The sequence below is a fragment of the Sander lucioperca genome, chromosome 4, assembly GCF_008315115.2.
Source record: "Sander lucioperca isolate FBNREF2018 chromosome 4, SLUC_FBN_1.2, whole genome shotgun sequence".
Classification (NCBI taxonomy): Eukaryota; Metazoa; Chordata; class Actinopteri; order Perciformes; family Percidae; genus Sander; species Sander lucioperca.
The window spans coordinates 21,404,736-21,419,993 of NC_050176.1; the positions used below are offsets into that span (position 1 = coordinate 21,404,736).

Below are 15,258 nucleotides of genomic sequence, written 5' to 3' on the forward strand. Positions count from 1 at the left end.
GTATGGAAGAGGCCAGCCAATGATCTTCTGGGCTGCCCCTCCAACACGCCCCTCTCATCTTGATAGAATATTAAAGTAGAGGTGCAACGATGAATCGATTAATCGTCATTAAATTAATCGCCAACTATTTTGATAATCGATTAATCGTTTGAGTCATTTTTTTATTAAAAACATTTCTCTGTTTCCAGCTTGTTAAATGTGAATATCTTCTAGTTTCTTCTCTCCTCTGTGACAGTAAACTGAATATCTTTGAGTTTTGGACAAAACAAGACATTTGATGACGTCCTCTTAGGCTTTGGGAAACACTGATCCACATTTTTCACCATGTTTTGACATTTTTATAGATCAAACAACTAATCGATTAATCGAGAAAATAATCGACAGATTAATCGACTATGAAAATAATCGTTAGTTGCAGCCCTATATTAAAGCAATACACATTAATGCATCAATAATTATTATCCAGTAATATAATGTATATGATTCTGAAATGGGCCATTCTGCATCTTGAGTACTTTTACTTTTTGTACTTTAAGTATATTTTAATGCTTATACTTTTGCACTTTGCTTAAGTAACCATTTGAATGCAGGACTTTCACTTGTAACATAGTGTGTCTACATTGTAATACTGCTACTTTTACTTAAGTAAAAGATCTGAATAGTACTTCTTCCATCACTGTATAAGTACTGTATACTTAAGTACACATTTGAGGTACTTTTCTTGCTACTTTCTATTTCTACTCCAGTACAATTCAGAGGGAAATATTGTTCTTTTTACTTCACTGCATTTATCTGACAGATTTAGTTACTTTACAAATTAAAAACAAAACACATATGGAGCGTATAAAATATGTTTTGTTATAAATTAAACTACCCAACAGTTTATACAGTATGAGTACAGCTGAAACGATTAGTCAATTAATTGAGTAGTCGATTGACATACATTTATTGGCCACAATTTTGATAATCTTTTAAGTCATTTTTAAGCAAAATAGTCAAACATTTTATGGTTCCAGCAAAAACCGGCCATACATAAAAAAGTGTGAGATGGGTCAGTTTATTTGTATCTTCTCTTACTAAAGAAATACTTTAATTAAATGTATACCTAAAACATCTTGTACATTCTTTTCCTTGCAATAAAGCAGCATAATATAAACCAGGAAACAAATACTGTACTTATTTTTGTGTTTATCTTTCCATACAATATAATAACAAAATGATATGTGGTGCATCCAAACATATTTCAATATCTTAATGGTCACCTTTAAAATAGGTAATTTATTTTTATAGTTAAGCATATAAAGTCATCTTAAATAACTTCATGAAAATGTATTATATTATTGCGCAAAATTGTTAAAACAAAAACTCTGTTGAAGCAAAAATGGTTATTAAAAATTATATAAACTCAACTATATACAGTACATCCCCAATGAATATGAAATAAAGTGGGTGTTTCAAAAGTATAGACATACAGTATAATATAAACATATGCAAAACTTTGAGTATTTTAACATTTAGTTGATAATATAAAACTAAAAAACTTTCACGCTTTGACCTCGTAATAGTACCCAAAAAATCCACAAATTTCCTCCTTGAGTTTTAACATCAGAGGAAATTAGGGGATTTTAGAGATTTTGGGTGCCATAACCTAACTTAAATGTACATAGAAAGAATACCTACTTTTCAAACAAGTATTGAATAGTACATAGTACAAATTACAAAATGTAATTTATATAAAACATGTGCAGGAATGGTGCATTACAAAGCAACAAGATTGGCTTTATATACAAAAAACTCATATGAGGCAGGAACACATTTCAGAAATGCATAAATTATACAATAAACAGACAACAGCTTAAGTCACAAGTCATACATAAACCCAATATAAAAAACACACTAAAAGAGACATTTTGTATCGCTTATGGACACGTTAGTGGTTTGAAACCTACATGAGGTTTGAGAAAAAGAAAGTTGACCCCCCTTTTTGGTCATTTTCTCTTGGAACTTCAAGGTCCATGTTTCCTGAACGAAAACCAGCCCCCCCAAGTGTGTTATATTTGCGGTTTGGCATTCTTTGATCTTGTGCTTTGTTGGGAAAAACAGTAACATAGTATCCATCTGAACTGTCAGGGACTCTTGTTCTTGGATTTTGTGGCAAACTTGTTTTAGATTCCTGCTGCATTGTTCTGTGGTGCCTTGAATACATATCCACATCACCAGGAAGTATTGTTCTGGTGTGTCTGGGGTCCCTCATGTCAATATTAACACCCGATGGGGAGATCACCTTTCCATAGTTAGGTGGTGGCTGGAAGCCCAGTTTTGTACCTCTGGCTTTAAGCACATGCTCCTTTTCTGTGAAATCATCAATGTTGAGATCTGAATGGTCGTAATGAATGTTGTGGCCAAAACTAGCATCCACCTGAGGGTAGCTGGACCTTACTTTGGTCCTAGATGACTGTTCATCAGTGTGATGAAGTCTAACATCTCCATCTACGTCCATGACAGGCATTCTCATGTTTAACCCTGGGATATCTGATCTGCGATTTGAATAAGAAGGTACTCTGAAATTTAGTGAAGGATCATCAATGTTAAGATCTGGAGATTTAAGATGCAGCTGTGGACTCTGCATTGCCACTTTTGGCATTTTTGGAGCACTAACATTTGGACCTGTAAAATCACCCTCCAACTGTGGTTGTTTCATATTCAGTTTTGCATTTGGAGGAGAAAAATCCAGATTTGTTGGTCTCAGAGATGTATCAAAGTCAATATCATACCCTGCCCTGTTTCGGTCTGGGCCTCCGAGCTGAGGCAGCTTGAAAGAAGGAACATTGAATTTCCTGTCTGCCAAATCAAAATCAGTCTGAGGACCATGGATGTTTCCTGAGGGTACATTTATGCCAACCTCTGGGCCTCTTATTCCTCCTTTGACATTAGGGGCAGTAAAGTTCATGTCAGGTCGTCCTGTGTTACCATTTATTCCTAGATCTGGAATTTTTGCATTGAGGTCTAGCTTGGGACCTTTGAAACTGGCATCAGGCAAATCTAAGTCTGGCATTCTCATACTAGGGCCTTTCAGTTTAGGTCCTGAAAGATTCAGGTCTGGTATTTTTGCCTTAGGTCCAGAGAGACTGAGGTCTGGTGTATTTAAACTTGGCATTTTAAGGTCCATTTTAGGAGCATCAATTCCACCTTTCAATTTTGGAGCTTTGACATTAAAATCTGGAGTTTTTAGGTCAGAATTGAAGTCATAGTTTGGGCCATCTAACTTTGGACTGGAAAATCCCACATCGGGCATTTTTAAATGTGGCTTTTTAATATTTCCCGATGGGCTGCCAAAATCAACACCTTTGGGGCCTTTGAGGTTGATGTTGGGTGCATTCATGTCAATGTCTGGGCCATCAAAGTCCCCATCAATCTCAGGTCCTTTGAGGTTTGGTACATTAAATTTAGGCATTTTCATTTTGGGCATTTTAAATTTTGCTTTGGGTGAACCAATGTTGACATCTGGAGTGTTAACATCTAACTTGGGAGCTTTAAGGTTCATGTTTGGTAAGTCCAAGTCAGGGGCATCAAATCCACCCTTTATCTTTGGAGCTTTCAGACTCAGATCTGGTGAATCGATGTCCATATTTGGTCCCTTTGGTAATGTACCTGAAAGGTTCAATTTAGGCATTTTCAATTTGCCTGAGGGAGCATTAACATCCCAGTCTGGAGCATGAAGCTCTGGCATTTCCAGTTTACCTGATGGCATGTCTAAGTTGAGCTTTGGGGTATTAAGGTCTAGTTTGGGGCTTTTGAGATCAGCCTTGGGCATGTTTATGTCTGGTGCATTTATTCCACCATGGAGATTGGGACTAGATACATCTAGATCAGGTGTTTTGAGGCCCAGGTTGGGGCCATGTAACTTTGGACCAGAAAGTCCAAAATCAGGCAGGTTAAAATTTGGCTTTTTGAATTTTCCTGATGGAGCAGAAACATCAAAATCTGGCATTCCCACATCAGCTTTAGGACCTTTGAGGTTGACATTGGGTACATTTACATCAAAATCAGGCTTATCCAAATTTCCATCAATCTGAGGTCCTTTTAGTCTTGGGACGCTAAATTTAGGCATTTTAAATTTGGGCATTTTAAATTTTGCTTTGGGTGGACCGATGTTGACATCTGGAGTGTTCACATCAAACTTGGGAGCTTTAAGGTTCATGTTTGGTAAGTCCAAATCAGGGGCATCAATTCCACCCTTTATCTTTGGAGCTTTCAGACTCAGATCTGGTGATTCTATGTCCATATTTGGTCCCTTTGGTAATGTGCTTGAAAGGCTTAATTTAGGCATATTCAATTTGCCTGAGGGAGCATTAACATCCCAGTCTGGAGCATGAAGCTCTGGCATTTCCAGTTTACCTGATGGCATGTCTAAGTTGAGTTTTGGGGTATTAAGGTCTAGTTTGGGGCTTTTAAGATCGACCTTGGGCATGTTTATGTCTGGAGCATTTAAACCACCACTAAGATTGGGACCAGATACATCTAGATCAGGTGTTTTGAGGCCCAGGTTAGGACCATTTAATTTTGGACCAGAAAACCCAAAGTCAGGCAGGTTAAAATTTGGCTTTTTGAATTTTCCCGATGGACCAGAAAGATCAAGATCTGGCATTCCGACATCAGCTTTAGGACCTTTGAGGTTGACATTGGGTACATTTACATCAACATCAGGGACATCCAAGTTTCCGTCAATCTCAGGTCCTTTTAGGCTTGGGACGCTAAATTTAGGCATTTTCATTTTGGGCATTTTAAATTTTGCTTTGGGTGAACCAATGTTGACATCTGGAGTGTTAACATCAAACTTGGGAGCTTTAAGGTTCATTTTGGGTAAGTTCAAATCAGGGGCATCAATTCCACCCTTTATCTTTGGAGCTTTCAGACTCAGATCTGGTGAATCAATGTCCAAATTTGGTCCCTTTGGCAATGTGCCTGAAAGGCTTAATTTAGGCATATTAAATTTGCCTGAGGGAGCATTAACATCCCAGTCTGGAGCATGAAGCTCTGGCATTTCCAGTTTACCTGATGGCATGTCTAAGTTGAGCTTTGGGGTATTAAGGTCTAGTTTGTGGCTTTTAAGATCGACCTTGGGCATGTTTATGTCTGGAGCATTTAAACCACCACTAAGATTGGGACCAGATACATCTAGATCAGGTGTTTTGAGGCCCAGGTTAGGACCATTTAATTTTGGACCAGAAAACCCAAATTCAGGCAGGTTAAAATTTGGCTTTTTGAATTTTCCCGATGGACCAGAAAGATCAAAATCTGGCATTCCGACATCAGCTTTAGGACCTTTGAGGTTCACATTGGGTACATTTACATCAACATCAGGGACATCCAAGTTTCCGTCAATCTCAGGTCCTTTTAGGCTTGGGACGCTAAATTTAGGCATTTTCATTTTGGGCATTTTAAATTTTGCTTTGGGTGAACCAATGTTGACATCTGGAGTGTTAACATCAAACTTGGGAGCTTTAAGGTTCATTTTGGGTAAGTTCAAATCAGGGGCATCAATTCCACCCTTTATCTTTGGAGCTTTCAGACTCAGATCTGGTGATTCTAAGTCCAAATTTGGTCCCTTTGGCAATGTGCCTGAAAGGCTTAATTTAGGCATATTCAATTTGCCTGAGGGAGCATTAACATCCCAGTCTGGAGCATGAAGCTCTGGCATTTCCAGTTTACCTGATGGCATGTCTAAGTTGAGTTTTGGGGTATTAAGGTCTAGTTTGGGGCTTTTAAGATCGACCTTGGGCATGTTTATGTCTGGTGCATTTAAACCACCACTAAGATTGGGACCAGATACATCTAGATCAGGTGTTTTGAGGCCCAGGTTAGGGCCATGTAACTTTGGACCAGAAAACCCCAAATCAGGCAAGTTAAAATGTGGTTTTTTGAATTTTCCTGATGGAGCAGAAACATCAAAATCTGGCATTCCCACATCAGCTTTAGGACCTTTGAGGTTGACATTGGGTACATTTACATCAAAATCAGGCTTATCCAAATTTCCGTCAATCTGAGGTCCTTTTAGTCTTGGGACGCTAAATTTAGGCATTGTGAATTTGGGCATTTTGAATTTTCCTTTGGGTGAACCAATGTTGACATCTGGAGTGTTAACATCTAACTTGGGAGCTTTAAGTTTCATGTTTGGTAAATCCAAATTAGGGGCATCAAATCCACCCTTTATCTTTGGAGCTTTCAGACTCAGATCTGGTGAATCGATGTCCATATTTGGTCCCTTTGGTAATGTACCTGAAAGGTTTAATTTTGGCATATTCAATTTGCCTGAGGGAGCATTAACATCCCAGTCTGGAGCATGAAGCTCTGGCATTTCCAGTTTACCTGATGGCATGTCTAAGTTGAGCTTTGGGGTATTAAGGTCTAGTTTGGGGCTTTTGAGATCAGCCTTGGGCATGTTTATGTCTGGTGCATTTATTCCACCATGGAGATTGGGACTAGATACATCTAGATCAGGTGTTTTGAGGCCCAGGTTGGGGCCATGTAACTTTGGACCAGAAAGTCCAAAATCAGGCAGGTTGAAGTTTGGCTTTTTCAATTTACCTGAAGGACCAGAAATATCAAAATCTGGCATTCCCACTTCAGCTTTAGGACCTTTAAGATTAACATTTGGTACAGTTACATCAAGATCTGGGCTATCCAAGTTTCCATCAATCTCAGGTCCTTTCAGTTTTGGTTGATTAAATTTAGGCATTTTCATTTTAGGCATTTTAAATTTTGCTTTGGGTGAACCAATGTTGACATCTGGAGTGTTCACATCTAACTTGGGAGCTTTAAGCTTCATGTTTGGTAAGTCCAAGTCAGGGGCATCAAATCCACCCTTTATCTTTGGAGCTTTCAGACTCAGATCTGGTGAATCGATGTCCATATTTGGTCCCTTTGGTAATGTACCTGAAAGGTTTAATTTTGGCATTTTCAATTTGCCTGAGGGAGCATTAACATCCCAGTCTGGAGCATGAAGCTCTGGCATTTTCACTTTACCTGATGGCATGTCTAAGTTGAGCTTTGGGGTATTAAGGTCTAGTTTGGGGCTTTTGAGATCAAATGTGGGCATGTTTATGTCTGGTGCATTTACTCCACCATGGAGATTGGGACTAGATACATCTAGATCAGGTGTTTTGAGACCCAGGTTGGGGCCATGTAACTTTGGACCAGAAAGTCCAAAATCCGGCAGGTTGAAGTTTGGCTTTTTCAATTTACCTGAAGGACCAGAAATATCAACATCTGGCACTCCCACGTCAGCTTTAGGACCTTTAAGATTAACATTTGGTACAGTTACATCAAGATCTGGGCCATCCAAGTTTCCATCAATCTCAGTTCCTTTCAGTTTTGGTTGATTAAATTTAGGCATTTTCATTTTAGGCATTTTAAATTTTGCTTTGGGTGAACCAATGTTGACATCTGGAGTGTTAACATCTAACTTGGGAGCTTTAAGGTTCATGTTTGGTAAGTCCAAGTCAGGGGCATCAAATCCACCCTTTATCTTTGGAGCTTTCAGACTCAGATCTGGTGAATCAATGTCCATATTTGGTCCCTTTGGTAATGTACCTGAAAGGTTTAATTTTGGCATTTTCAATTTGCCTGAGGGAGCATCAATATGCATGTCAGGAGCATTCAAGTCAATATTTGGTTTCCTTATTGCTGGTACTTTGAATTTACCTGAGGGCATATCTACGTCAACATCTGGGCCAGAAAGATCTAGTTTTGGTTTATTAAGGTCCATCTTAGGCAAATTTAAATCTGGGGAACCAATATCACCTTTAAATTTGGGGGCGGAGAGGTCAAAGTCAGGAGTCTTTAGATCACCATCAAGCCCTTTCAGCTTTGGTCCTGACAGTCCAAAATCTGGCATTTTAAAACCTGGCATTGTGAATCTTCCTTTGGGTGAACCAATGTTTAAATCTGGAGAGTGGAGGTCTAAATCTGGAGCTTTAAGATCCACTTCAGGAGCATTTATGCCTTTTATCTTAGGGGATTTCAGAGCTAGTTCAGGTGTTTTCATCCCTGCATTGATATCTACATCTTTTTTCTTTGGTAATGCGCCAAAGAGTTTGAATTTTGGCCGTTTAGGCTTGCCAGAGGGAACTTCTGCATCAATGCCTAATTTACCAGGAGGCATATTAATATCAACATCAGGAGTATTAAGGTCTACCTTTGGAGCTTTGAGATCACCACCAGGCAAATTGATGCCCCTCCCCTTAAACTTGGGAGCGGATACATCAATGCCTGGAGTTTTTAAATCATATTCAAGGCCTTTAACTTTAGGCCCAGATAGACCAAAATCTGGCATTTTGAGCTTTTCAGATGGGCTTGGAAAGTCAAAGTCAGTTGAGGGGACATTCATGTCAACATTTGGATCTGCAATTCTAGCTTTGAGATCTGGCGCTGCCAATCGCACATCTGGTCCCTCTAAATCTCCATTAAAACTGGGAACTCGAATGCCTGGTAAATCGAATTTGGGCATTTCAAACGAAGGAGCTTTGTATTTTCCAGTTGGAGAGCCAATGGCTAACTTTGGTCCTTTTAGGTCAACTTTGGGTAGATTTGCATTAGGTCCATGAATTCCACCTTTTATCTTTGGTGTTTCAAGACTTAGGTCAGGTGTTTTACCATCAGCATCACCTTTGCCTGAGAACCCAAATTTGGGCATAGTCAATTTACCAGATGGGGCATCCAGATTTAAACCCGGAGATTTAAGATCAATCTTTGGTTTCTTAAATGGCACTTTGACTTTCCCTGAAGGCATGTCAATGTCCGGCCTATGTATATCAAGTTGTGATACATCAACACCTGGCATTTCTATGTCCAAGTCAGGAGATCCTCCAGACAGCCTGAGCTTGGGTGACTCTACATAACCGGTAGGATTGTCGACATTTAGATGTGGGTTTTTCAGTCTCTTGGAATACTTGAGACCGAGTTTACCTGAGGGAACATCTGGGGTTCCTACATCTGGGGTCTGGACCTCACCTTCTGGACCACTAAAAGAAGGTCCAGAGAGGCCCAGGTCTGGTAGGTTGAATTTTGGCATTTTTAATTCTTTGTTTGTTCCTTCAATGCTCACTTTGGGAACACCATTGTCAAAGGATGGACCAGTGATATTTCCCCCCTTAAGGTTTATCCCCATGTCAGGGGTAGTAACACCTGAACCTTTTAAGTCCATACCCATTTCTGGAGCTCTAAAAGTTCCATTGCTTTCCAGCCCAATTTGAGTTCTTTCAAGATATGGCATTGTCAAGTCAATTGATGGACTATCACTGTTTGGCAGTCGTATACCAGCTATAGTGTTTGGACCCTCTGGTAATGTTTTGGACAGATGGAAGTCTGGAGCATTAAATTGTGGACTCCTAGCATTCACTTTCAGTCTTGGTACCTGAGCTCCACTTAGAGAAGTCCTATTCAACCCGAGACCCATAGGTGGAAGGTTCAGATTGCTGTCATATGATAATTCTCCGGCATCAACGTCTGTGGCCAGAGTCTTCTTTTTTTGACTTTCAAGTCCAAAGTCAACTCCAAAGCGAGGCAACCCCATGTTGTGCTTTAGGTTGACCTTCGATGAGCCTGGTACAGTTGACTTGGGAGTAACCTCCTTGTTCACAGAGCCCTCCTTGGCACCGTGCAAGTCATCTTTCATAAACTTCTTGATTTTGGCATTGTAGAGTTTGCTGTAGGAATCGTTCAGCATCTAGAATTATAAACCACAACTTAGTTATTTGAATGTAACTATAATATTTCCATTAAGGTAACTATTCTCTTGTGGGGTGGAGATCAATTTTAGCATTGTTTCCATGATTCAATGTAATGCAAATTGCAGCACAAAAAATAGCTCTTAGTTAAACATTTAAGAATGAATGCCCTTTAAATTACACAAAACAAAGCAAGAACTTTTGTTTTGGTGTAACCTGTATTAAAACCTTGAGCAGAACATCAGAACATTTCAACAAATGTGAGGTGTGACGTGGACCACCACTGCTGCATGAAGGTACAAGAAAATTATTAATGAACTAATTCAGCAATTCCTTGATAATATATTTACTCCACCTACCGTCTCAGGACTCTTGGTACACTGGTCCAAATTTCCAAGACTCTTGCTCATGTTGTTTCTGGTGAGAACATGGACCTTGTCATCAAACGGCTCCATCATCTTCAGTACTTTCAACACCTCGGTTTTTGAAAGTTGATCAAAGTTGATTGTTGCCCCCAAAAGTTCATCCCCTGAAAAAGAAGAATCAAGTGTGTGCATAAAACAATAGCTTGTTCCAGAACATTAAAGGCTGAATAATCTATTTAACAATAGCTCATGGGCGCAAATGAAAGGGTAGACTAAGACTCAAAACCCTAAACCTGGCACTTTCAATATCAGGGCAATGGAGATTGGGTTTTGTCTCAAATCATCTTTAAACTTTGATTAATCAGCAAATCTTTTGAAAAGAACTGCTATGCTGTTTTTTGACCACAGTTCATTTTACATACATTTACACTGAGTGAGCAGAAAAATATGCAATCCATTACAATTGGGCTGAATGGGATGAATTGGGTGTTTCTATAATTCTATACACTTCATTTACATAAATGAAGGAGCAGAAATATTAGAGAAAACTTTTCAAGTTAATGCAATAGTAACTGCCAATCAAAAAAACCTATAAACTAAACTATAGCCCAAAAAATACTATACGGCTCAATACGAAAATAATTGGACTCAACAAAAACTGCACATCTAATTATCTCCTGCTCACTTAGTCTAAAGCATTAAGATATACAACCTTTGATATGAGTCAAATGTATATTAATTTCCTTGAATTTTGAAGGCGTGTTCTTGTAGGGAACAACTGTTTAAACTCTTAAAAGGCAAGACAGAAAACATTTAAAAGCAATACAGAGGAAAAAAGCTTTAGCAGCTAGCCATACCTTCTCTCAGTCCCTGATTGGCTGAGGAACTGTTGTCGATGCTGGAAACGACCAGTCCTCCCTCCTCTGATTGCTCCAGGATCAGGGAATCGGAGAGACTCCTTCCCCTGCGGTGTGACGGCTGCAAACAAAGGCATTTCATAAAGCGTTTAAAACAGAAGCACGCCTCAACAGCGTAAGCTTTGAGAAGCAACATACATCAGATATTTAACTATTATAGAATGTTTTAAACACAGAACTAAAACAATATATGGATGTTTCGTACCATGATCCTTGTGTCTTTGTCACGGTGGCATTGCAAAATCCCCTTTGATTAAACCTATAGAAGAAAATAAAATGTTCAATAAATAGATGTACAGCAGCTCTTTACACGTGTGACATACTGTACAGTGCAGCTTCTGAGATACTGTATGTTTCTAACATGTTAAAGCTTATAAAACAAAGCAGCAGGAACATTAATGGAACGGATGAACCGGGAGAATCAAACAGCTCTGATTGTACAATAGTTTCACCTTTTTCAATTAGAAAATGTAACCAAGTCAAGTGAAAGCCACGAACCGGCAACCGGCCTACTGATTGGAGCTAGTTTTCTTATTTTACAGCTAAACAGGAACTCAAACATGATTCTGAAAACATTCGAGGCAAGCAATAGGCAACGCAGTAACAGAATCTGGATTCATATTTGATCAGTGCTGCCTGGTTTTACAGTTTGACCGCAGTTCACGAGCAGTGATTGACACTGCGTTAGAGACTCCTCGGCTCTGATTGGTTGTTTTCCTTATGCCATTAGGAGCTCTAGGAGGAGGCAGAGGAACATGATTGTTTTTTCAGAGATTATATGATTCAAGTAGGACTGTCAGAATATAGTGACAGTTTGAGCAAATATGACAAAAAGTTATTTTTTATAAAAGTTACCAACAGTAGCTTTAACCACTGAGGTAAAGGAAGACTACATAAGAAGTTTGTGTACTTGTAGTTGACAGCCATAGACTGTATAATATTAATGGACAAAGCATCCGGTTCAGCGAAGTTCTGCAAATGTGGAAGTGCCTTAAACCTGCATTCTATCTGAACTCCAGCAGGGGGCGACACGTGGGAGTTCGGTTTCTGTAGAAGTCTATGAGAAAGTGACCCACTTCTCACTTGATTTTTTTCTTCAGCAAACATTTTTATAATGAGTTTATGGTCTCAATCACTAGTTTTAAGTCTTCTGCAACACAGAATGATGTTCATTTTTTGAATTATGGTCTCGTTGATTTTAAAATCGCCGATGAAGCAGGGAGTGTTTTCGGGCGTGGCTATGATGTGATTACCAGTGAAAGTGTGTAACGTAAAGTAGAGTGTAAGGGCTCCTCCCTCACTCCTCCCTCTCGTCTAAAATCGTCACATCCGCAACCAGGATGGCTGCGCCCGTAACGGCAAACTCAACGATGGATAGCAGATCTCCACAAACCAATGGGTGACGTCACACATGCGCTGTCCATTAATATACAGTCTATTTTTGACAGCACATAAATGCACCACTTTAGCAAACACAGTTTTAACTGCATTTCTAAGCAGACCTTTGAAAGGAGGGAACAAGAAATACAAGAACATAAATAAACTTTCTATATTCTATGCTTGGGAAACACGGTGTTTTATTTTATTACAGTTGCAGAGTGAAGATAAGAAGGCTTGTATCATGTGGACGCGCCGACAGTGTTGTTGTCATTACTTAGAATTCCTCATGGCGGCGGCAGAAACGACGCACTATAGCTTTAAAATAAATAAGCAGCACAGAACACTTTGACTGTACGCGACTGTGGGCGAGTGACAACCAGGAAACTCGCTCAGGTTTTTTTTTTTTACTCAGGTTTGGCCTTGAGGAACACCAAGAACAGGTTTATCGAGAGTTTCTTGAACAAGTGTTCTGTTTTTGGGGTGTTTCCTTTTTGTAAGCACACAAAGTCATAAGTGACCACACCCACTGCGTTGTAGTATCGAAATAAGAGCGCTGGCACACTATGTTCTTCCCAGATCGTGTGAAATGATGTACAAAGATAAGCTGGATGGATGGAACTAGGATTTTTTTTTTCTTCACACAAACACCTAACTGCAGTTTTAACATAACACATCCAAATAAAAATATGTAAATGAAAGGGTCACGCAAAATTTAATCTGTATGATTTTAAAAACTGCTGAATTTTTACCCCACTTCACACAGCATCAGTGTGCCATTATAGCAACAAATATTAAATGTGTTTAGGCAATAATGACTTCATCATTACTACAATAATTATCGCAGGATTATCTCAATATCAATGTGACTAAAGAATTCTAAATTACATGGCAGAAAGTAAAAATGACATTCAATTTGAATAAAAAAAAAAAAAAAAAGATGTCAAACTGGGAAGGATTTTGATAAAATCTTACTTAACATTCACTCAGACATAACTGTGAACCACAAAACCAAAAAAATGCATGATACAATTAAAAATACACAACAATCAATCAATCAAAACCCTAAATCTGAGGTGGTACAATGGTCCTATATTTAAAAAAAGAAGTGTAGTTTGAATGTTTAGAAAACTTTATCAGTCTGTAGTTTTGCATCATGTGTCCTGCATGTCTTTAAGAAATATGGTTTCCCACATTTAATGTGTGAAACCAAATACTTACATTAATCACATTATTGGCATTTAGGTAGTATTACACAAGGCTCTAAATAGATTCTGAGCAAAGGCGTCAGCTGATTTACTACTTAAAAAGTTAAATATTACACATTTTACAGGTAAGCCAAAGTGCACCTGCCTGCAGTTCTAAAAGTAAAAAAAAAAACATGTTCAGAAAGTAGAGGCTGAATGCACAATAGAGCTTGCACTTAATCAAAAAAAATTTATTTTGACAACAATAAATGGTAAGCAATCAGCACATTTGTAATTTGGTGGCAGCAGAAGATTTGTAGTTTGTAATAATAAGAGGGTAAACAGTTTAAGGTGCAGACCAACTGACATGACTTTTTATATGAAGTATTATTTGTTCTGTTTTTTTTTTTTTAGATCAGTTAATGATAAGACTGAACAGCAAGTTAAAAATGAACTGTGTGCAAGAAAGAGAAGAAGAATCATTGTGCCTGCTGGCTGAACATGATGCACTAAGAGTTGATTAAAAAAAACAACTGTAACAAAAATAAACTATTTCTCAAAGAAGTCAAGATGAACACTTGACAGAAACTACCTGGATGACATTACCTGAACCTGAAATACTGTCACCCAGAACTCGCCACCTTAAGGACCAAACACCACACAGGAAAATGAATGAGTGAAACTGACCTCAGGGTCCATCAGGCAGGTGTTTTGGCCTCCGTGTTGTTGAAGATGCGTCAAACTGTGCGCAAACAGTCACGACTGTTTGCTCTGCAGGTTGGGACTGAGGAGAGGAGCTGCAGGCAGGTGAACAACTACTTCACCTGAAGCAGACAAACAGGTTCCACCTTACATGCCCTGCCTCTGTTAGCTGTTAACATTCATACACAAACACACATTCACACCACACGCCCTTGTGCAAACACACTCTGGTGACCACACACCTGCGGCTCACATGCACATGCACACAAACGCACGCGACAGCAGACAAAAGTACAACTTGAATGTCTGACCCGCTTTTTCTTATACAACACATCTGTTCCCAGAGTCTAAACACACACACACACACACACACATAAAAGCTTGGTAGTCGAAACCAAGACAGAGCAGACAAACATAAACCAAACACTCCCCTCTGACAACTTGATAAGCATGTTAACAAGAAAAAATGCTGACTTGTGCCAAGGGAGCGGCAGACGTTCCCTGTGTGAGTCACTCTGATTACAGTTGCTCGTTGATCACAAAGACTTTCGCCTGTGTGAATCTGGACTGGAAAGAAAAGGAGTTCAGTGGCTTTCACACAGTTGTTATGTAATCGTACATGGAAAGGTACAGCTGCATCTCCCGATGATTGTGACGTAAGAACAACCCTGTTCTCAGGTGAACCTGCTGAAATGAAAACAGGTGTGACGACGACGGTTATTATAAAAGAAACTGGTTTATTACGAATTATAAAGCAACGGTGTTGACAAAACAAGCAACAAAAGAAATCCTTCACAAATGATTTGTATTCAGTGGCTCTGAATTGTTCAGTATAACAACAATGCATGTAGTAATACCACCATAGGTACATCCAGAAAAAGATAGTTTGTTCTTTAGGTCAGTAGTTTAATCTAAATTTGATTTAAAGTTTACATTAGAGCTGCAACGATTAGTTGATTAATCCATGAGTTGCTCGAAAGAG

The 15,258-nt window shown here is 39.0% G+C and overlaps 1 protein-coding gene across 3 annotated transcripts; it reads right to left on the bottom strand.

The window, feature by feature from the left end:
* Nucleotides 1-1,038: 1,038 nt before the first annotated feature.
* si:ch211-69b7.6 (neuroblast differentiation-associated protein AHNAK) lies at nucleotides 1,039-14,405 on the bottom strand. 3 transcript variants are annotated; one of them, XM_036000450.1, is made up of 7 exons: nucleotides 14,262-14,398; nucleotides 11,216-11,269; nucleotides 10,951-11,071; nucleotides 10,088-10,257; nucleotides 9,366-9,727; nucleotides 9,169-9,323; nucleotides 1,039-9,048 (listed from the first exon to the last, which is right to left on the bottom strand). In XM_036000450.1, the coding sequence occupies exons 2-7, from the start codon at nucleotides 11,216-11,218 to the stop codon at nucleotides 1,946-1,948; spliced, it is 7,914 nt and encodes a 2,637-aa protein (XP_035856343.1). In that variant the 5' UTR covers nucleotides 11,219-11,269; nucleotides 14,262-14,398; the 3' UTR covers nucleotides 1,039-1,945. The 3 variants fall into 3 exon arrangements, with proteins under 3 accessions (XP_035856343.1, XP_035856341.1, XP_035856342.1); XM_036000448.1 differs by having other exon boundaries at nucleotides 1,039-9,007; nucleotides 9,116-9,727; nucleotides 14,262-14,405; XM_036000449.1 differs by having other exon boundaries at nucleotides 9,169-9,727.
* Nucleotides 14,406-15,258: the final 853 nt, after the last annotated feature.

Coding starts and splice junctions, on each gene's coding strand:
- si:ch211-69b7.6 (XM_036000448.1), bottom strand. Junction 10,258..10,950: donor CAATCAGGGACTGAGAGAAG/GTATGGCTAGCT, acceptor CTTCTTTTTCAG/GGGATGAACTTTTGGGGGCA. Junction 9,728..10,087: donor GTACCAAGAGTCCTGAGACG/GTAGGTGGAGTA, acceptor TTATAATTCTAG/ATGCTGAACGATTCCTACAG.